Source organism: Penicillium longicatenatum, assembly GCF_028827895.1.
Source record: "Penicillium longicatenatum strain IBT 33135 chromosome Unknown contig_7_segment0_segment0, whole genome shotgun sequence".
Classification (NCBI taxonomy): Eukaryota; Fungi; Ascomycota; class Eurotiomycetes; order Eurotiales; family Aspergillaceae; genus Penicillium; species Penicillium longicatenatum.
The window spans coordinates 4476400-4498495 of record NW_026643124.1 but is presented as its reverse complement, the minus strand read 5'-3'; the positions used below and the strand labels follow the sequence as shown (position 1 = coordinate 4498495).

Genomic DNA, 22096 nt, shown 5'->3' with positions numbered 1-22096 from the left:
TTGGATCTGGATCCCCACCTGGCAACTAGGGCATAAACAAAGTTTTATTCCCCTTAAGACCGATGCACAAAAGTCTGGCCCGGCTGCGATCGGGACCCCGTGCTGGCAATAACAAGCGAGGAATGTGTCAGGGTTGGAGCCTGCGTCCATGATGAATTATGATCTGAGCAAATGACGTGCAGCACAATTGCTCCAGGACCCGTACTTCCTGTAATCTCCCGGAAATTATGGGTTTTGGTGCGCCTCCAGACGTGCGCAGCTACGGGGTTTGCCCAGCCAATCACAATCCAAGGCCCTCGTCTGATATAAACGGAGAGTCTAGCTCCCGGATCCGAATCGATAACTAGTCTATAGGGAGTGACGGGCAAGCAGAAATGGTCAAGCTTCAAGACACTAGTGTCGCTCGACACTAGTGCGATGGACATCCACTATCATCTTCACCGACCTGCCTCATTCAGTATTACGCGTGGTAAAACATGGATCGAAATGTCAACAAAAATAACCCCCAACCAGGCCCTTCCTCCCAGATGGCCCTGGGGCGGTGCCTTCACCAAAACTTCAAACCGTACACATTACAAAGCACAAAGTCATTGGACCGGTGATGCCGGATCGACTGGCCAAATCCCGGACAGTGGAGAAACAAACGCGCCAGTCGAGGAAATCAGACGTATCCGCTCGCACTCGTAATTTCGTGGACCCGTGGATGGCGTACTCCGGACCCGTCGAACCCTGTCGATCGTGAGGAGAGCAGAAGCCCGAGACCCCCACGTCAGATGCCGATGCTGTGATTTGTTCTGTTGCCCGCGTCAGTCCCCCAACTGCAGGAATAGAGTTAAATTGGGATCTTTAACTCCCGTGTCGCCGGGGCTTTATCCTGAGTAGATGCGTTCGCCCGTGGGCTGAGTTGTGGGGGAAAATGCCGAATGTTTCACCTGCCTCTTTGAGCCCAGTCGAATCCCGAGATAAGAGTTTGCGGCGTTTGCTATGGGTGCCAGTTTGATCAGGCACCACTGTCCTGCCGTGGCTCTGGGCACTACGTCCTTCGAAACCAGAAACCTCATTTCTCAGGCATTAACATGACTACTAAATTGGTCAACTATTCACGTCCCTTCCTCATACTCATATATACAGGGGCCCTACTGCATCCACTCCTTTACCCATTTCTGAATCCATTCCGCCTTCACAGCATCCACCATCTGTAACTTCTCACTGACTAGCATAGTGCCCTTCGCATCCAACACCTTTTCAGCCTCCGTCTGGCGCATCACATCCTCGAAAAAGTCCAACAGCTTAGCAGCCGGGTTCTTTGCAAGCTGAATCTGCAATGCCTCCTTATCCTGGCTGACTAGTTCAATGTCTCGTCGGACACGGAGGATCCATTCTTGCCATGGAATGATCTCAACGGCCTTTCCTGGAACCTGAAGGGCGTCTGCAACCACGGGGCGGATATCCTTCCAGGATTGTGGGTGCACGTTTACCAGGTGGTAGACACCGACTCCGAGGGTGTTGAGGAGGGATAGGTCGACTAGAATTTCGGCGAGCAGGTCAATAGGCACCCAGTCGACACGGTCTAGCGCCTGACCTATGGCGTCTGGAAGAGCATTCAGATGCAGTGAACTAAGCACGAGGCTGGGGAACCATTCGGATTTGTTCCATAGTCCGCGAGAACGTATCGGTCCTGCCACCTGACCTACACGGGCGAAAGCAGCGTTGTAACCTTGCTGCGCTGCGTGTGCAAGCAGGTGCTCTGCTAGATACTTGCTGTTGGCGTAGCCGTTCGGGGCTGGAGTTGTGGTTGTGACGACCGTCTCGGGGATGACGCCAGCGTTGGTTGGGCGGTGACCCATGGTTGAACTGATCGAGGAAACAAAGAACAACCGGGGAGTGTAGCTAGCTTGGCCTGTGAAGTTGATGAGATTTACCATGCCTGCCAGTTGTGGTTTGAATGAAGCTAGCGATAAATTAAAGTTGACTGCCCAGGCATTGTGGATTACTAGCGTCGCTCTCCGTTGTAGCTGTTTGAGCTGTTCGGGCTGTAGTCCAAAGCCGACCAGACTGAGATCTGCTTTCAAGAACGTTGCCCGAGTTTCATCCACAGGGTCCAGTCCGTAGGTAGCATTCCGCTCCTGTTGTCGGTCGAGAGCGTGATCGGTCCGGTTTAAGCAGTACACATGCTTCACACTGGGGTTCTTCAGCAGTACATCCAGTAGATATGTACCCAGATGCCCGGTGGATCCGGTCAAAATGACGGTCTGAGTATCGACTGCGTCAGAGCATTGTGTGTTGGGAGCTTCAATCTGTCCAATGAACTCCTGCAACAGCTCATCCCGCTCTTGGATCAAGCGCTGTTGTTTAGTCTCGGTCGACTCTCCGCAGTCCTGATGGAGAAGCGCATGGGCTAGACTCGTCACTGTCGGGTGCATATATAGCATGTTTGGAGTGAGAGAAGGAAGGTTGAGACGCTGTTTCAACACACGAACGGCCGTAATAGCTTGTAGAGAGTCAAAGCCAAGATTAAACCAATTCACTTCATCAGAAAGGCTTGCCGCATTCCAACCCGTGATCGCCAGAATAGTTTCTCTGATAAACTCCGTCACTTCTACGACATTATCCAACCCACCTGGCCCAGTTGAGTCACTCGCATTAAGCTGAGAGATCTTGTCTGCGTCAGAGTAGACTTTGTCAATCTCTTGTGCATATAACTTGAGCGTGCTGGCGCGTTGTATGGTACCCTTCGACGCACGAAGCATGGGCTTCTCGGGCGAGGTGAATAGAATATGGCTTTTGGCAATGCGGGCATGAGCAGGAGCCGGGATGTTTGCTTCCTCTATGCTAGGCCATAGCTTCTCAATTGCAGAGTAGTTATCACCAAGAGACTTTCTATCCAGCTCCACGAGGAGAGCAGCCTGAAAGCGTCGAGAACCAATGACAAGACACCCAGTGACTTCGGGATTGGCAGCGACAATCTGCTGTTCCATCGACACGGGATTCGTTTTCTCCCCATTGAGGAAGACAATCACATCATCTAATCTGGAACAAGGGCGCCAAAGACCAGCTTTTGTAGGATGAGGAACCATCAGGTCGTTCGTTCGATACTCCTGTCGATCGGTGAAGATAGAGAATGGGACCTGATGACTTTCGCGCTCTGGGGTGCGCACCAACACTGCCTCATACTCGTCTCCATAGATACGACGGTGTTCCATGCCCAAATCAGGATGGAACTGAAGGTACCGCCACTCTGTCAAGGGGTCCCGGGTTGGTGAGTGGATCACATTTATTATCCCGATCTCTGAGGCACCGTATCCATTCATCAGTGGCACTTTGGCCGCGACAATATTTCCAATCGCTTCCGGTAAGTCACCTCCGCAGTAGACTAGGTATTCCAAGTGAGTACTGCAGTATTCAAGAGCTTCGGGATCCTGTGCCAGCTCCTGTACAATCGACGGCACTACAACGGTCCATTCAAATGGCGTCTGCTTTCTCGCAGCCACAAGACCGGCAGCAGTAGGAAGCCCTGCTGCGGTGGGCATGATGAGTGTCACATCAACCGGCATCGTAACGAAGAGCATATGGCCTATTCCGGCCGCCTGTATTCACCATTAGCGCCGTCTCCATGACTGTCACCGACCAAGCTTACGTGAAAAGGAGGCATTGTCAAATACATTCTCTTCCCAAACCCTTTCTGATCCTGGCCCTCATATCCTGCGGGGACATCTAGTCTTTGCATGCGCATATGCTTCACCGCGCTTTCAAGAGTCCAGATAATGGGCTTGGGAATCCCCGTAGACCCAGAAGTATGCAGCACGACAAGGCGATCAGATGAGTCAGCGGGATATACCTTACGATACTCAAATGGCGGATAATCGGTCATCAAAATGTTGTCCAAACTGGGAACATCCATGACATTGAGCGGAATGGCATCCATGATAGCTCTCACAAAAGGGGGTTGTGGCACCGGAGCCAACAGGGTGGTGCAGTTGAGCCTTTCCAACAGCGATTGGTGTGCTTCTACACTATTCCGGGGCGAGGTTAAAAACATCTATTCTCAGTATTCAAACATTAGTTTTTATCCGTGGGCTCTTTTCGGCATTTCATACGCAGTAACCGGCTTTTACGGCACCCAAAACCAAGGCTGGATATCGGAGATCATTTGGACCTAGGTAGGCTAGTACCTCCCCATGACCTGGACCCAAGGCCTTGGTCAACCAGTGTGCGATACCATTTATGGCGTTGGCAAGGGTTTTGTAGGTGATGGCCCTGTACCCCTCGTCGTAACTCATTGGATTGACAGGGTACTCGGCATAGACAGCATCGGGCTTGGCGTCAGCATAATGATCGACCAAATTCGGAATGAGCTGGGTGCGAGGGTCCAAGGAAATGCTGGTAGTCATGATGAAAGAAAAGGTGAAAACAATGCGGTGATTACAAAACCATGGCCGTGGGCTTCCATTTTAAAGCAAACGAGAGTCGAATGCATTTCCAGGGTTGCGGGTCAAAGACGGTCAAAGACAAAGAAACGCTTCAAATTGGTATACTTTGCGGGATGCGGCTGAAGTACAAGGATTGCTACAGGGCTAAGACATAAGTACTTGTATAGTGTTGGCCTCAACTCCTGCCATAAATGGCAGGAGACGGCCACTAGCACCTTAGACGGTCGTTTATTCAGTGGGGGCTAAAGACTATACCTAATATAACTGACTAAAATCAATAGTGAGCTGGTAATGGATGACCCGGGTAGCTACGGGAACGGGATTTAGTGTAGGGTCGTGGCACGCCTGACGTCTACCCGGTCTATCCTCTAAATGCGATTGGACGCCTTGCCTCCCCCAAACTAAGCCTCTGGTTCGTGGCAGCCGTTGATGCATTCCATTGAGTTCCTTACCCTCCCCGCAATATCAACTCATGGAAACTAATGGACTTTCTAAGAATAAGCCTTGTCCTTTTGGGGCCATAGGCGAAGCGATGCATTAGCAATCAAAATTGTGTCAGCTCCTTTGTACCCGGTGTCAACGACCAGGATTCAAGGATCGGTACGTCCCTCACCAAGAAACATCATCACACCTCACCGGTCAAAAATTATTTTGCCACCCAAAGTGTTTGATCCCACATGACGCCCTTCTCAGGAGTCTTATCAAGCTACATCGCGGCTCTCTGATCAAACCTTGTCATCTAAACAATTCTGGAATTGGGGATTACCTCTCCTTTCTACGTCTGGAGACTTAGCTCCGCCTTTCATGACTGGGCATTAGCTTTCTTTCTCTTGTGACCCGGTAAAGTACTCTTCGGACTCAAGATAGAGCACCGTCTCGGTGTCCTCCGAATTACGATGAAGAGTTACCTCCCACCCTTAGGAATTTCCGAAAAAAAAGACTTAGTACCAGCGTGGAGGGGCGGAGGTGAAGTGGTGACCGGAAATTGACATTAAACCTTTACGACCTTACACCTATTATTCCATAGCCAAGGTCACCACTCATGGTAGAACTAGTGACTGAATATTTTCTCCTTAAGTGAAGAGTCGCTACCAGGGTATCGAGTTAGGAGGTGCATCTATTTCGAAAAGTCCTGTACTGTGCTGCCTAGCAGAAGACCCTGGCGGACTCGATCTCCAATTATCCGGGTAAGATGGTCCACAGCAGACCCACCTGAGATCGTGATCAAGTGGACCTCAGTCTCATCCAAGATGGACACACCGTCCCTGGATAGATTGAAGCGGCGATATACAAAGTATACTCGCGGATTGATTCAGAACCTTATCGCTAGAGGGCGATTGATGAGCGGGATAGTATCGTCCTAAAACCCTCGCGGACGAAAGGAGGCACTTGTATAGCCCACCTCTTGTTCATGAAACCCTCCTTGAATATGCGACATTCCGAGGACCAGTATCCGTGCTTACATATGGTACTTGCTTATCGCATTGTAGCTGGGATACAGTGGTGGGAGTATTCTACTCGCATAAATCTTGTCGCATCACCATCAGTGACTGGAGCTTGAAGGTGTGTTGGATTTGATGCAGCAATGGCCACTAGGAGCCGGAGGATCATGACGCAGGATGCCAGGTGACCCCCTGTTTGCATGGTTGTTTGTTTGTTCTGTTTGTCCTCATGTGTCAGCCTCAATCTCCAATTGCTCGTCGCTCATCTTGCCTGGTAGTCCCAGGATTAAAGATGCATTAAGGCATAAGCCAGTCAATGCAAGAATTCAAGCTCGGTGGATTTCGATTTGTCGAATGTATTACAACACTAGCGTAGAGATAAGATAGTCCAAGAGAGGGAGCTCGGGAGGATCACCACGGGATTGGTGGGCCAAAGGGTGGGTCAACCCGGCTAATAATGTACGAGCGGGGGATCCTACAATTCAAGTTTAGGCCACTTTTGACATCATTTTTCCAAGGTGCTCTTAATCTCAAGCTATCCCCTGTCCTTCTCAGATAATTTAATCACAATGAGATAACATGTCTCTCAATCGAATCTCATTCCTAGAAGGATGGGAGCGCAACCCAGCGTTCCGCCGGGACGACACGTCGGACGACGAATCCGACAGCTACCAGGACCTACCAGAGACTGCGTCCTTATCCTCCTCATTCCCGTCCACGTATAGCAGACTCAATTTTAATCCGTATGCTGGCCCGGGCTGGAATGAGACCGTTGACGATCGCGATGATCGTCCCTCGCTGCTCGGATCCCTGGGTCTGTCCCCCACGTCGACACGGGAGACTCCGCGCGTGGACCCGCTTCGGCCGGCAAGTCCTGTGGTGGCATCTAAGGTCCCTAAGGACCCGGCCGGTTGGTCGGAGACAACGGGAGCGTTTGAAGTGAGCCCGGCAAAGCGAATTGGTATGAATTTCAAGGCTCTGGATCTTCCTTAATTAAGGCTAACATCGGTCATCTAGCCCAAGTATGCATAGCAGTGGTCTACTGTTTCCTTGCAGCCGGCATTGCCTTCGGATTCGCGGCATTAAAGCCGGTCCTCATCCGCGAGAAAGTATATCGGAATTTTTGTTCGCGACAGGAACTAGAGGATAGTGTCGAGGTGTGCAGCGGACAGGAAATTCGGTATGTGCCCCGAGTGACCTACATGTGAAGTTGAAAACTAATAACCCTAGGATGAATTTGATGTTCACCATTGCTGCCGTCGCCACGAACGTCTCTGCTCTGCCTGTCGGTACCATCTTGGATGCATATGGCCCCCGCGTGAGTGGAATCATTGGCAGTTTCTGCTTGGCAGCCGGTGCCATTATTTTCGCATGCGCCGAACAACTTCCATTCGATGGATATATTCCAGGGTATCTACTTCTCTCCCTGGGTGGACCGTTCGTATTCATCTCATCGTTCCATTTGTCCAACACCTTTCCCAAACGCTCCGGTCTCATCTTATCCATGTTGACCGGCGCCTTTGACGCGTCGAGTGCTCTATTCTTGATCTTCCGGCTGTTGAGCGAACACACCGCAGGCTATGTCTCGGTCCAGAAGTTCTTCTTGGTATATCTTGTCGTGCCGGTCTTTATCATCGGAGTCCAACTCACCGTTATGCCCACCACCTCATACAAAACAGCCGGCGAGCTAGTCATGCACGCCGAGGTACAAGTCATGGAGGAGATCAACGACCGGGTAGACGATACAATCCACGATCGCAATGAAAGTGAGCGACAACGAAACGACAGACGCATCCGCCGACAAAGCATCGTGCACCACATCCAAGATCTGCTAGATGACACCGCTTCCATCAAATCAGGTATCGACGATGCCGTTTTCAGCGAACAACCCCACACTGAACCACCACGCCATAACGGCAAAGGTATCAACAACGGAAATGATCTTGATCACCCCTCTCCGCCAAAACCCGCAAACCCGCAACCTCCAGTAAACACTAGTACTAGCGGTGTTTGGGGTGTCCTTCATGGACAAACCGCCTTAAACCAACTACGCACACCATGGTTCATCCTAATTACAGCCTTCACAATCCTAATGATGCTGCGCATCAACTACTTCGTCGCAACCCTCCGCACACAATACAGCTACCTCCTCTCTCCATCGCTTTCCAAAAAGATTAACACATTCTTCGACATCCTCCTTCCAGTCGGCGGTCTGCTCTCGATTCCGTTTATTGGTACCTTCCTCGATAATCTCCGTACCCGGACCGTGCTCTTCATCCTCGTGACCACGGCAACCGTGATCGGGATACTAGGTTGTATACGCCACTCCATACCCGCTGCAGCAGGTAATATTATTTTGTTCGTGTTGTATCGACCATTTTATTATACCGCCGTTTCAGACTATGCGGCCAAGGTCTTTGGGTTCCAGACGTTTGGAAAGGTTTATGGGCTTATTATTTGTCTTGCTGGGGTTGGAAATTTTGCGCAGGCGGGCTTAGATGAGTTGACGCTTAGGCATTTTGGGGGTGATCCGGTGCCAGTCAATATTTGGTTGACAGCTGGCGTTGCTGTCGTTGGGGGTGCGTTGGTGACTTTTGTCAGTTGGAAGACTAACGTGTTGTCGAATGACGAGGTACAGGGACAGGCGGTGGTAGATTCGAGTGTCAGGACGAGGGATTGGGAGAGGGAACCTCTTTTGGATGGGGAAGTGCAGAGGACCTATGTGTGATGGATATAGTACCGAGGTATCCAGTTTTCGGCATGAATATGTGATCGAATGATTTAAGAATAATGAACAATTCATATATTGGTGACTGGAAGACCATTCCATTTCATGCGTGAGGTTCCAGTTGAGAATCTGACTTCCACCTGGTCCTAGACCTGCATGGTTACAAAGCCAAGTAGCCAGAAGTCGTATAAATCTAAGTGATGAACACACATATCGTATATCGTGAGAGAATTTGAGATGACCGCCACTGCATTCCAAGATTCCGCGGGACAATATAAATATCGAACAGTACATCACTGAAAGAAACAATATGAAAAGGATGGAAGCGGTAAACAGCAGAGGGAGGTCACCCAGTACTGAACTGCGGCTTCTCATCGATTAAAGCTGGATTTTGCTCCAAGAAAATATCGACTTCGCACCATAATTTGCGACCAGCTTTCTCGCAGGCACCTTCATGCCAAAGCATTTTGTCCAAGGAAAGCCGAATCTCGGTCCAAGATCGGACATTGTTGCGACGCACTATATCAGCTAGACTAGAGACAAAGAACGAGCGGTCTGGTGATCCAGAGGCTGCGATTCCACCGAGGATTAATATCCAGATTAAAGGGACGCGGGTGCTTGGATGCGACCATAGGACCGCTGCCGTCGGTTGGAGGATAGCGGTGCAAAGTCTCTTCGCGAGGCCTTGGAGAGGGCTATTTTGTTGAGGGATAGGAAAGATTACCCCCACACCAAATATAAGGCCAGCTAGACGACAGGCCTCATATGTTGTACCTTGGGTTGGATGGGAGAAGTACGATATAATGGCCTGGGATGGGACAAGGGTGAGTAGGGTATACTCGGTGAGATTTCGTTGGTCGGCAAGCAGTGATTCATCGAGACGGTCCTGATTTGGGGTTTTCAAGCCTTCCTCGCTTTTCTCTATGATTTTGATGTACGTTCGGGCGGCTTGGAAGGCCTCCGCCATTTGGGGGGTAAAGCCAATCACTTGGTATTGTCCGAAGCCGTGTTGGATATCGGATGGGCCAAAGTCAATCAACTCCTGCAACGGAGTTCCAAGACGATTTTCGTTCAGGGGCCAGAATTCGAAAATAGGTTGGATGCACCAAGCGGCTGCGATAAAAATTTCGGAACTGGTCGAGTCAGTGGAAAACTCCACTTTTAGGAAGTAGTACTTACAAGCAAACCATTGCGGCTAGTCCGGGCAGTTTAATGTTTCGTAAGCCACCACGCAACTTGAGCAATTGTACCAATCCCTGAAGGTGAATCACATTTGGAGAGAGGCAGCCATAGACATCTAACCACTGCAATGACTGAAATGGCGGTTCAAAGGGCGTGTCCTGGATCTTGATTTCGGCTGGAGCTGCATGATGCGCCATGCAAACGACGCTCAACAAAAGCGAATCACTGATCGCACGCGATGGGTCACGAACCGCTTGGTTGATCAATATGATCGAGTCGGTTTCGCACTTCTCCAGGAGACGGTGTTGGGTTGGCCCATAGGAGTGACTTGGAAGCCGTCCGTTCGCCCAAAGTATTCGCTGATGACATAGAGAACCATACATAAACGTGCTAAAGAGGGCGGGGTCCGATCGCGCAGTCTTGAACCATGATCGCCGGGGAAGTGAGGGTAACAGCGTAAGAGAGCTGCCTTGTCCTGGAATGACTCCTGGCCACATGGTATTGAGGCCTGCAGAGTCAGTATCATTTCTAGTTTCTTGCGGGGCGACAACGAACAGTAGTTTTGGCATGCATCCACCACCTCGGGTGCCGCCCCCAGATGACTAGGATATGTCATAAAGGGATCTATTTGCCCGGAGACTTGTCGGTCTAACCCCAGGATTTCATTCCACGGTATCAATGTGGCTGACGTCGCCTTTAGACGTAGGGTGATTGATTCATCACCGCTCTCGCTGCTCTCACTTTCATGCGGGGAAAACGCGGGGAGATTCCTCGAGCAGCTGACGGGATCTGTAAAAGATAAGGGCAAGTCATGAGTTTCGCTCGCTGGGAGATTCCAGCATTGCGGCTGATTTAGAAACGGACGCGACACCAGAGTGAAAGAGTGACTAGGGCCGTCTTTGTCCGAGGGCAAGCCTCGGTTGGGCTGAAGATTGACGCCATCCAAGTGGCTGGAGTTTTGCAAACGTCGGCTGGTCTGAGCGGAGATCCAACGGCCAACATGCGCGCGTACCACGCGCTGCAGTTTGAGGCGCTCGATCTCGGAGGTGGGTCTCGCATTTACAAAGTGGATGCCACCCTTCTTCCGCGCGGGCGGGTTATGCTTCTTAGATGGCATTTCTCGATCGCTCTCGACATCCCTAATGATGCCTTTTCACCGGCGCAATGACTGTGAGATATGCGAAGCTAAGTTCACCGGTCATCCTTTGGTCAGGAGAGAAGTTTCGTGTGGTGTGGAGTCGGGGTAAGAGCGCGTGGGGGGTGGGTTCACAAGAGATTAAAGTATTTCAGGGTTCCATCTGTACATGGATTGCTCTTATTATGGGCGGATCATGACAGGTTGAAAATGAAAATTGAAGGGAATTAGATAGAATCACAACAAAAAGCTCGGAAGAGGGTAAAGGGGGAAAGAAGGAGGAAATGCAGAAATTGAATCAGATTGAAGATTCCCGAGATCGCTGAGCCGTTCGGTAATATTGCAAAGTTACGACGTGGACTTCCGATCTGTGAATAATCAAAACGTATCCTCAATTGGTCAATCGGATGTAATTAACAATGCAGCAGGTGTCCCTTACGGAAATCCACTTCGGCGCTACCATTTCACGCCAAAAAAGCTCAAGCTTCTTCCCATAACTCAAGTAAAATTCCTTGCAGGGGAAATTCACGTTCCAAGGTTGCATTATCTGCATGGGATCTGCCTGTGCGTTCCAGCATATGGAGCCACGGGGAAAGATGTCCGAGCAGGATACGAGGTGCGGCCCATGGATCGAAGCTGTGATTCGATACATCTCCAGCTACCCCAAGCTCCTCTCTTTGATCTCGGAGATCCTGTTCCTCGGTACCAATAAATGTAGTGGATCGGGGGAGGACCACTATCTACATCACATCTCAACCAGATCCTTTATCTTGTTTTCGCTTCTCTTCCTGATATATCGCGAATGCAGCGCAACGGCAGCCAGAATGGGAATCCCCCTTGACGGCGGGCTGCAGACCCGGCGGTACACGGAACCTTGGCATTCAACCACCCGGTTGACAATAGGTCTAGCTTCACTGGAACGAGTTGAGTGGATCACAATGACAGACGTCAATGTCGATCCCCCCCCCTTTAGCTAATCGCGACCGCAGAATATTGTACTATTTCAGTCTAGCTGTATTGGCTTAGGTACCCACCAAGCGGTAGAAGGAGACAACAGAAAATAACAAAGGAGCAGGGGGGCGTGGCAATAAAGAAAGAAACAAAGGCAAAAAGACAATGGGAAATGGAACCAACCCACACTCCTATTCATGCAGCGTTTCGGCCAACGAGGTTGTGGGATTGACTTGACAGGGGAATGCTACATGCAACTAAAGTAGCGTTATTCGAGGGTCGGTGACACGTAACAATATAGCGGCGCCCCGCTTAGGCGTCTTTTAGCTGCGCAACGAGGTTGCACGGCATTAATCGCGTGATGCGGCAGCCTGACGTAGGAATGTCGGGTAAAAGTTGGTTCATTAAGGTATAACGCAACGCTACGTAACAGAGCTGACACGAGATTGGCTCAAAATTGGAAAAATAAAGCTTCACAAAAGAACTTTACCAACCCCCTCAATCAATGTCAAGTAGGCTATATTTGGCACTCTCGCCAGTCTGTGGATCGATGTACTGCTCCAGTGCATTCTCCACGACAGCCATGTACCCAAGAACCTGCTCCTCTTGCCAACGGCGACCAACGACCTGCACGGCCGTCGGCAGACCACTCATCTTGGCAGAATCATAATGTTTCCAGGCCCCGCGCGCCACAGCATGATTGCTACCCAGGTGCTGCAGCATAGTCTGGTACGGAGCTACCAGGGCATCACGCACGGCGTCAACATGGCCCACAGGTAAGACGCCCGCTGTATAATCCAGCAGATTCCAGAGAAAAGTATAGCCACATGAAGACATGGCGTCGAACATGGCCTTGTGTGGCAAGGCCGGCGTGGCATTGACAGGGCACAAAATGAAATCAAATTGCTGAGGCTCTGCGTTCCACCACTTGTGCCAGGTGGCCCGGAAGGCCTCGCGTTGCGCGACCAACGGCCACACCTGTGCAGAGGACTTGGGGCCGAAATTTCGAATTAGCGTGGCAAGGATCCGATCGCGCTTGATGTAGCGCACGTAGAGGTAATAGAGGTAGCGCAAGGGACGGGGCAGGTGTGCGACACGGGTCAGCTGGTAAGCGCCAGGATCAGTCGGCTCGAAGCTGCGGAAGGGGACGTTGAAATGATGACAACCGTCAGAGTTCAGGAGTTGGGATGCAAGATCAAGGCCAGTCAGGGGATCGGCTCCATCGGGTGTCATGATCTCAGTCACCGTGTGGCCGGCTTCAGTCAAGGCGGCGACCGTGGTGGAAATGGCACGCTCAATAGCAGGAGTTGGTGGAACCACACCTGCTTTGGTCAGCAAAAATCATAGGCATTCATGGGAATTCACGGAGCATACCGTCGTTTCTCATCAATCCAATCCGAAGAGGCTTGGCCTTCGCATCGGCCTCAAGCTCATCCCGCCACGCAATCGGATGCACAGTATTGTCATACTTCCACGGCTCCATGCCAATCATGGCACGAGTGAAATAGGTCAAGTCATTCAAGGTACGAGCCATTGGGCTAAAGACACTTGGAATGCCCTCCTGGCCCGCCATACTGGTGCTCACACCGGCCTTAGGCCAGCGACCTGTACTGCAACGGAGCGAATAAATCCCACTCCACGCAGCTGGCACACGCACCGATCCAGCAACATCTGAGCCGATACCGATACGGCCACCCTGTGCCAGCAGAGAGCCTTCACCACCGGTAGAGCCACCAGGCGAATACTCAGGCACATGAGGGTTGAGGCAGGGGCCCCAAAGTCCGTTAGAAGACTCAAATGAGAGAAGGGTGATAGGCAGAGCAGTCTTCGCATAAGGAATAGCTCCTAACGAAGGGTCAGAGACCGTCAATATTCCCGCCCTTCATGATCTAGAATCGAACGTACCGGCATCCTTGAGCAACTTTGTCATTGGTCCATCCTCGGTGAAAGGCTTTCCTGCCAATGCGGAGTAGCCGAGGGTGGTATCAAAACCCTTGACCTGGACAGAATCCTTGAGTGAGACGGGAATCCCCGCCAAAGGCCCCTTGAGGTTCACTTCCGAATCAAGCCATGATTCTGCTTCCGGGAGCAAGAGCTCAGTAATACAGTTGGTACGCTTCTGAGCCCGCACAGCAACCTTGCCGTAGGTGCGAAGAACAGTTAGAGCCGATGCCGTGGAGCTTTGGATATCCCGGACTAGGTCTTGGATGGGCTGATCAATGATCTTCTTATCCGATGCTGTGAGGTGGAGATGATACGGATGAGGCAGGGAAGCGAAGCGGAGGTCTCGTTCCGCCTGCTTTTGGTTCCTGGGAAGCGTAGTCAGACACGATGGGGGGTTAAAAGCAGCTCAACTTGGGGGAGAAACCGCTTACCGTATGCGGCGATACTCGAAGTAGTCAAAGGGAGGAAGCATATTGGCGTAGCGGTGTACAAAGAAAGTTGGCGAGACAGGCGGCCTTATATCCGAGTTCAAGCTCCTGCGGGGAAGTGTGGAGGCGGCTTATCTGATAAGGGATAAGGACCGGCCCCGGTTGGAGCCGGCGGTGTTTAGTCCGCTAGGGATAATGCTTTCTCATTGTGGGACCAGATAAATCGACGATCTAATAAGCGAGGCAAGATAAAAAGAATATTGCTATCTGAAATTAGGTACCGCGGTCTACGCAAGACTGACTTATCATGAGGGTAGCACGTGTTTAGTTCGCCATAAACATGAATATAGCTAGACTAGTTTCGGCATGTCCACCTGTGCGCCGAGCAATAGAAAACAAATTGGAAGAAAGGTCAATAAAATGCATGATTATATTTTATGTTCTGCGTACTACACTGTAAACTATCTACTAAAGCCAAGCCGAGCATCAAAGCCGCCCTGGAGGCGCGGCGGGTATATCTCCAGGGCCCGTCCCGAAAAGCAATCCACAACGCCAAGAGACTGATCCAGCCCCAAAATGCAATCAAACTCATGCAACACTGTCTTATATCGGAGCCTGCTTCATGGCTCGATGCTCTGAAGCCAGTGGTGCTTGCTTAGCCACCACACGATCACTCCACCAGTGACAAGGAGAATGATACAGAAGAATATGATAAAGCCCCAGATGAGAGACTTCTTGCTTTTGCGACGCTCACGTTCTAGCCAGGAGTCCTGTGCTCTGCCATTATGGTTAGCCTATTTGTTCGGAGTTGAGGTGGATGTCGACATACTTTTCGGTGATTGGTGTGGCAATCTCAGTCTCGGGTGTGCCCTTTGCTTCTTCATCGAGATGCACGGCTGTTGAGAAGCGTTTCCAAAAGTATGGGTCGCGCACGAGTGCCATATCCTCCCAATATTGATGCAGTGTATTGTTTGACTGGGATGATACACCAAATTCCCCTGCGATAATTTGCCGACAGTCGAGCAATGAAAGCAGTGTCTACTGTTCACACGTGAGGAAGCGGTTCGAAAGTCGCTGGATAAAGAGTTTGCGTTGGCTCAGATGGCTGCGGACGCCGGGAGGATAAAAAACGGGAGCTGCCACTACACTTAACACCCGGACCGAGGGGGGAGAGGGTCGAATGCCATGCCGTCGATCTAGCCAGTTAAATGGAGGCTGGGGGCAAGGCGACCAATTCCAGCCGTCTCAGATATGTGACAGATCCCCAGGCACTGATTTTATTGATAATTATTGGTGGACTAGCTACCATGGAGACAAAATAGCTGTTATGGTATGGCGATCCGGAATGAAGGGATAGGGTTTTTGGTGGTTGGAGAGGTTGGAGTTGAACCAATCCTGCTTATTGAATGATTGGAATGCCAGCCACCATCGACTAGTATTTCCTTGGGTCAAACATGATCTTTCGGGAATACTCATTCTTGATTTGTATTGGCTGGATCGTAGATCTCAATCGTTGCGGAAACCACGGGAACCACGAGGGTCAAGAGTGGCAGCAGAGCACGGGCCGTAGCAAGACTTTGGGAGTAGAAAGCAAGGGGGGGAAACATTGATATGTATAGAGACACAATCGTGGCTTTAAGCCTGGTTATTCGGATCGAAGTATGGTATTTAATCATCAGGTCTCCCGGCCTCGAATTACCCAGCGGTTTTACGCATTCACATGGCTAAAAGTAAATTGGTTTAGCTGTACAGAATCCAGTCCTCCTGCCAGTCATCCCATGCATTCCAAATTCAACATTTCCCGCGCGCAGAACCCTTGACAGCTTCGACGACTGGGTCATTGTTCTTGGCCTATAGAGGATATCAAACGTTCCGTTGATATGATAATTCCGCGGATGTATTCGTTACTCACTGCTCTCTATATAAATGGAAGTGATGATATTCTCCGAAGTGTATTTTCCGGAAGTTGATAATCGAACATGACAAAATTCCATAGTTGAACAGCTGACTAGCCCATGCCCGAATTGGCGCGGGAAGTGTAACTCATGGGAGATGCTACCCTACTTGAGTTCCCAGGAGCTTAAAAAAGGTATGCACTCATTTCAATCAAGCCAAACATAAGATATCGCTTCGTATGAGCCAGGATGTAGGTAATAAAAGGCGTCGTCTCAGTGGACACCACTCCTGAGTCACGTTCACATTCCTGGATGGTCTGGCGTGAACAAATAGGTACTTGGGTATGTATTTGATAATAATGTTACTATTTGAATGGATGACAATTACCGTGCTACCCCAGATGTGGACTACGGAGGTGTCCAGCAAATTTGTGGTGCTCAATGATCGATCGCCTATTTTCCGGCCTGTAATTCTGTGGGCAATTGCTAATTGGACGTAGAAATGGCTATCGCCAGGATAGTATATTATTACTGGCTATATGAATAGTCCAAAACCGAAAATAGCATCTTCATTTACCGATATGGGGTAGTGGCTAACCTGTCGGCTTTTCACGCCGAAGCGCGGGGTTCGATTCCCCGTATCGGTGGACTCATGTTTTTTTTTTCCATTCTTGCTTCTTGAGTCAACGAGCACCATTGCTCTCTTTTTTTTGTAGTATTTAGTAAGTTGATCTTAAAGGCCCCCTGCATACTATCAATTGAAAAATGCCATGGCTTGGGTTATTGTTTTGCGTCTGGCTTGCCAGCAGCACTGGTCCTTTGATGTTCTCGGTAAAATGTTCATCTCCCGACCGATTAGAATATCATTCTTGTCACTAGATTGATGATGGATCTTGCAGCAAGTTGATATTAGTTCGCTCGGCACATAGCCCTTAAACATCGATGCAACATCGGAAAGCTTCCGGAATCATTGCGGTTTGCGCGAGCGAGATCGATCCATACATGTACTGAACGAGTACCTTTATGATTATTTGTTTTCTCACGCTTCCAAGTTTAAACAAAAAAAACCAGATATCAAGCAGCCATGAATGTTCCACCTGGTATTTTAGCGCATATGAAAGTAATGGCCTGCAAAGTTATATACTTTATCTGGAATATTAAGACTTTTGATATCCCGCCTGATTCGCCACTCGGCAAGATAAAATCTTACCGATCATTCCCCCAACCTTCCACAATCCATGACAGCGGTTGACCGACCATTCGCAAATCCCTATTCTGGCAGCTAAGAATTCGGCAAAATGACATCTTCCAGCAAAACAGCTGATTCGGCAATCAAACGCCAGAAAAAGAAGTCCATTGCGTAGGTTCCACAAGCTTCATGCAAGATCGACTAGTTAATATCTTCCTAGGTGCCGGCGATGTCACTCTCATAAGATCAAATGTTCTGGAGGGCAGCCTTGTGTCAAGTGTCGGCAAGCAGGCTGCCCTGCTGCCTGCACCTACATCAATCGCGATCGACAAGTCAAAGTCCATGAAAGGTATGAGATTAGTAGTAGTTGGTCTGAGGTGTATCTACTAATCAATTCCAGCTATCTCGAACAACTTGCAGCGGAGAATGAATGTCTACGACAGCAGCTTTCACAATCGCCAGGACTTGGGACACCCGGTGAACAAAGCAACCAAGGTACCAATTACTCATTACCCCAAGGTCCATGCTTTGAATAATCGCTCAACATTCTTGTCAGATATAACGGCACCCGAACACGATACGCATGTTCACAACCCGATGTTGGGGAAATTGGCTTGGTTCCAACCATACGACCCATCAGCACCTCCAATTCATATCGCCGAAGCAGCTTGTACAGCTTTCGCTACCCGACTGCGTCAAGTCCTTACCAAGGATACTAATACATCCCATATCACCCGAACCCAGTACACATCTGAGGTAACTTTGATGAAGCTGCGCAACCCAGCGCTACAATGGCCCAGCCTGGCTCAAGCACGTCTCCTCATCCAGGTCGTCTTCAACCAAGTAAGCAGGGTCTATCACTTGGTGCTTCGAAAATCCACCATGGATGAATTGGAAAACGCATACCGGAGGAGCAGTTTCGATGATCCAATCTTGACTTGTAAATTCTTCGCTCTGTTTGCTCTCGGGCAGGTCTATTCGGTGCGGTCAAGTTTTAACCCCGAATGTGGTGTGCCCGGGGCTTCGTTCTATGCAAATGCGATGATGTTGATTCCCATTTTGCCGGAACGACCGAGCCTTGCTCACATTGAGTCTCTCCTGCTTTTGGTAAGTTGCCACGTTTCGAAATATTACTGATGGAGAACTGACACTATAGTCTTTATACTCATATTTTCTGAATCGCCGACACTCCGCATTTGTCTTGATTGGTAGCGCTATGCGGGTGGGCTTGACTCTTGGACTTCACCACAACATCCCTGAAAGCCAGTGCCCCGACCCGGTAGATCGGCAGCATCGCATTCGACTGTGGTGGGCAATATATGTCTATGATCGTATTTACAGTTCTAAGGCTGGCTGGCCAAACCAACTTTCTGATGAGGACATCAATGTCGAGATGCCATCGACTATACCCGGTGCTGCTCATGAGGAACAATTTTCAGACACAGAATTTCTCAACGCCAGTATTGAACTCGCAAGAATCACAGGCCAAGTGACGGAGAAAGTCTATAGTCGCAAGAAGCAACCAGATTCATTCCTGCAGCGAGAGCAGAAGTTGTTGATGTCGCTGAAACAGTGGTCCCAGGCTTTGCCGTCGCATATTCGTCTGAACCGTGATGGACCACTCCCCAAGAATGTTGTTTCATTACATCTTCAGTTTAATCAGGTGGGCTATCTTCAAGCAAGAGCCTTGTATTTTGTGATTATAGCTGACGAAGACAAGTGCATCATTTTGGCCACGCGACCGATCTTGCTTTATACTCTTATCCAATCGAGGGAGGCCGGCCACGAAAAAAGTCCCGTCTCCAACGCCCAGACTCTCAAGACCCTGGGTGATGCATGCATTCATGCTGCAAGGAATACGCACTCGCTGATCGTAGATGAGTGGGCCAACGGAACCCTGCCAATCTTTGGTTACTTCTATGCGCACTATATATTCTCATCTGCGCTGATCATGGTGGTCTCCAGTCAGATCTACAACGATCATTGCAACGACTTTGCACTGCTCGAGACAGCGTACGAAATTCTGCACGCCATGAGCGACCATGGAAATCTAGCTGCGAAAGAGTTTTACGAGAACCTCGACTATGTGCGAAAGTGTCTTGACATCATAGTCGACCCCACCGACTCTCACACTGACCCACGGGGCTCAGACCTGCCAGGCCACGCCCTGCCCGAGATCACGGCCCCGGGGAATCTGACCGAGATGGACTTTTTAGGCGCAAATATGGAAGAATTTTTAGCGCAACCCGATGTCGATTTGGGGCCACTGGACCCTTCGGGGTTGCCGATCAATGTGGCTGACGCGATGCACTCGTGGCCGACATATTCCTTGTGGACTGCATGAAAGAGAACCAGTCGGAACAAATCAAATAAGATCATTCATTTGAGGCTTAGCGACCGGGATGGTACCTGATTTGTGTTAGGCCGGAAAATCTCGTATGATGACGGCAGCTGAGTGGGATTGGATAATGTGATGGTGCCACACAACACTGTTCTATTGTTATTATTATGACTCTTAGGTTTCAGTCATCTGCGCTGGACATTCTTCTCCATAACTGACGTCAACCTTCATTGTTTATACTTCGTTTCTCGGTTTCTACTTAAATCCCCGCAGTGGGTCCACATGTTCGTGCCTGACCGCCCCTCGCTGCCTGTCGACTCGAAATCGCTTGACAACCCTGGCAATGCGCTGGTCGCATTCTCTTCTCCTGATATCTCAGATGAAATGTCTTCTTGGGGTACACTGATCAACCCAGACAAGAGTCCAGCGCCGTTGCTGGAACAGCTATGTCTAGGGATCGCGCAGTTAATGGTGAGCAAAACGTCATGGATTCGAAGCAGACAACTAACAAGACGCAGCCTACGTTTGATTCAAATGGGACAAATGATCTCACTCCCGATCGCATCGCATCATTTTATCGCAAAGTAGGCGGCAACTATGATCCCCTGTTTCTAGGTACAAAATCCACAGCGCTTTCGTTCATTTACCAATCGCTTGGCTGCTTTCACAGCCTCCAGCCTTCCAACAACCCATACGAGCCACCCTCCGTTCCGTCATTACTACCGGCTGGTTTTGTGAGATGGCAGACAATCCAGTTACTGATGGAACCGGATGAGCACTGGCAGTACTTGCAAAATGCAGTTAGTATGTGGGACATTACCGACGCAAACGGGGAGTTATTTCCAAAGGATATCCCGCGCGACGCATTTCCCTCTGAGCCAGACCCGGAGATGCTGCAGTGGCATGAGGGAGTTAGTCGGCGACTTGAACTCGACTATATGAAGCGAAAGACGCAGCGGGCTTCTCCTCCTGACTTTGGGGGATATCACTATCGTTTTAGCGGAAAGGACCCGCTACCGGACGAAGAGGAATACGTTTCGCATCCGCCACGACAGTCAGCACAACGACATCATAGCTACTATGAACCGGACCGAGCTGGTCGGCGGCGTCAGCATCACCGACGCCTCAGCGCCGAGTATCCTGCATTCAATACTCACAGACCCGAACCGAGTTTCTCACGACAAGATGGAGGCCGGTCCGGTGTTTCCTCTCCCCGATGCCCATCGCCATCGTCACGGGAATACTCACATTACCACACCCGAGATCATGAACAGCCAACCTGGCATGCCCACCACCCTTTCCCTCCAGAAATGGGCGAGCCTCCAGAGCCAGAAAATGTCTCTGACGATACTATCCATGAGGAAGAGCCCGAACCTGAGCCTGAACCCCAACCCAGACGTCGGGCTCGTCATAATCTATCTCCACCACACTCACGTACACGCCGCCACTCCCACGACGCATACTCACGGAAACCATTCCGCGATCTCTCACCCTCCGCACCACGAAGAAGTCATAGAGGATACGATTACGAGATCCCCGTCCCCATTCCTAAAACAAGAAAATCAAACTCAGACGGAACGCCCAGACTTCATAATCACGACGACCGTTCTCGCTCCAGATCCTCAGGTGTCAAGTTCAAAGAATTCGTATTTGACGTCCCTCACCCAGGTCCAGCCCCAGCCCCAGCCCCAGCCCCAGTTCCTGACCCAGCAATGTACATGCCTCCACCACCACGGCCATCCCCCCGCCACCGATACAACATAGACACATACGCCGAAGATGTCAGAAGAGGTAGTTACAGCGGTGGCAGCACCGGAGGAAGTCGACCAGGGAGCGGAGGAAGCGGTTCCGAACGACCACGCTCCTACAGTAGTGCCGGCTTTCCACCTCGGACATCTCGGTGGACAAGCCCTTCGCGAGGACCAGCCAAACGGTATATCCCGACCAGTCTTGCTGAAGATGCGGAATATATCTCTTCGCGGAGACCTCCGGTATATAAGTGATGATTTATGCTGATGTGTTATGACATATTTGGAGTTTATTCTCTCACCTCATCTCTTTGCGGCATTTTACAATTGCTGTTCACAGCTCACCCGATGCATATTCTTCTTTATATCACGACAGATTTCATTCATGATTTATGACTCATATGACGCGTTGGAGGGGGTTCTTTTCTTTGCGGTTTAATTAGATGGCTTCTTAGGTGTACACGAAACTTTGAATCAGCTTTATTTCTGTCCTTTCTTTTATGAATTTGTTATCATTTGAAGAGCAAGATACTTTATTATAAAGGTATGCAAGCTAAAATATTGTGTATGCCACATCGAAATGATGTTGAAGTAAACTTAACGAGCCTTTGGATATGCTAGTCGTCTTACGGCACTAATGCAGTTTTTTATCTCAGGCATACTTCGCCACAAAGATAGGCACA

The 22096-nt window shown here is 50.0% G+C and overlaps 7 protein-coding genes across 7 annotated transcripts; 3 read left to right on the top strand and 4 right to left on the bottom strand.

Moving 5' to 3' along the window:
* Positions 1 to 1136: 1136 nt before the first annotated feature.
* On the bottom strand, positions 1137 to 4391 carry N7484_011943 (acetyl-CoA synthetase-like protein; the record flags this gene model as incomplete). The annotated part of the gene is made up of 3 exons (XM_057122330.1): positions 1137 to 3587; positions 3638 to 4039; positions 4098 to 4391. The coding sequence occupies 3 exons, from the start codon at positions 4389 to 4391 to the stop codon at positions 1137 to 1139; spliced, it is 3147 nt and encodes a 1048-aa protein (XP_056968084.1).
* Positions 4392 to 6451: 2060 nt separating this feature from the next.
* On the top strand, positions 6452 to 8600 carry N7484_011942 (putative MFS transporter Fmp42; the record flags this gene model as incomplete). The annotated part of the gene is made up of 3 exons (XM_057122329.1): positions 6452 to 6833; positions 6890 to 7052; positions 7103 to 8600. 3 exons carry the CDS (start codon positions 6452 to 6454, stop codon positions 8598 to 8600), a joined length of 2043 nt encoding a protein of 680 aa, XP_056968083.1.
* Positions 8601 to 8946: 346 nt separating this feature from the next.
* On the bottom strand, positions 8947 to 10899 carry N7484_011941 (uncharacterized protein; the record flags this gene model as incomplete). Its single annotated transcript, XM_057122328.1, has 3 exons — positions 8947 to 9733; positions 9780 to 10290; positions 10338 to 10899. 3 exons carry the CDS (start codon positions 10897 to 10899, stop codon positions 8947 to 8949), a joined length of 1860 nt encoding a protein of 619 aa, XP_056968082.1.
* A 1467-nt stretch (positions 10900 to 12366) lies between these two features.
* Positions 12367 to 14284, bottom strand: N7484_011940 (putative acetamidase; the record flags this gene model as incomplete). Its single annotated transcript, XM_057122327.1, has 4 exons — positions 12367 to 13190; positions 13243 to 13713; positions 13774 to 14177; positions 14244 to 14284. 4 exons carry the CDS (start codon positions 14282 to 14284, stop codon positions 12367 to 12369), a joined length of 1740 nt encoding a protein of 579 aa, XP_056968081.1.
* A 576-nt stretch (positions 14285 to 14860) lies between these two features.
* On the bottom strand, positions 14861 to 15182 carry N7484_011939 (uncharacterized protein; the record flags this gene model as incomplete). Its single annotated transcript, XM_057122326.1, has 2 exons — positions 14861 to 15017; positions 15070 to 15182. 2 exons carry the CDS (start codon positions 15180 to 15182, stop codon positions 14861 to 14863), a joined length of 270 nt encoding a protein of 89 aa, XP_056968080.1.
* Positions 15183 to 17433: 2251 nt separating this feature from the next.
* On the top strand, positions 17434 to 19668 carry N7484_011938 (fungal specific transcription factor domain-containing protein; the record flags this gene model as incomplete). The annotated part of the gene is made up of 4 exons (XM_057122325.1): positions 17434 to 17495; positions 17570 to 17673; positions 17725 to 18431; positions 18481 to 19668. The coding sequence occupies 4 exons, from the start codon at positions 17434 to 17436 to the stop codon at positions 19666 to 19668; spliced, it is 2061 nt and encodes a 686-aa protein (XP_056968079.1).
* A 279-nt stretch (positions 19669 to 19947) lies between these two features.
* On the top strand, positions 19948 to 21668 carry N7484_011937 (uncharacterized protein; the record flags this gene model as incomplete). The annotated part of the gene is made up of 2 exons (XM_057122324.1): positions 19948 to 20136; positions 20184 to 21668. 2 exons carry the CDS (start codon positions 19948 to 19950, stop codon positions 21666 to 21668), a joined length of 1674 nt encoding a protein of 557 aa, XP_056968078.1.
* Positions 21669 to 22096: the final 428 nt, after the last annotated feature.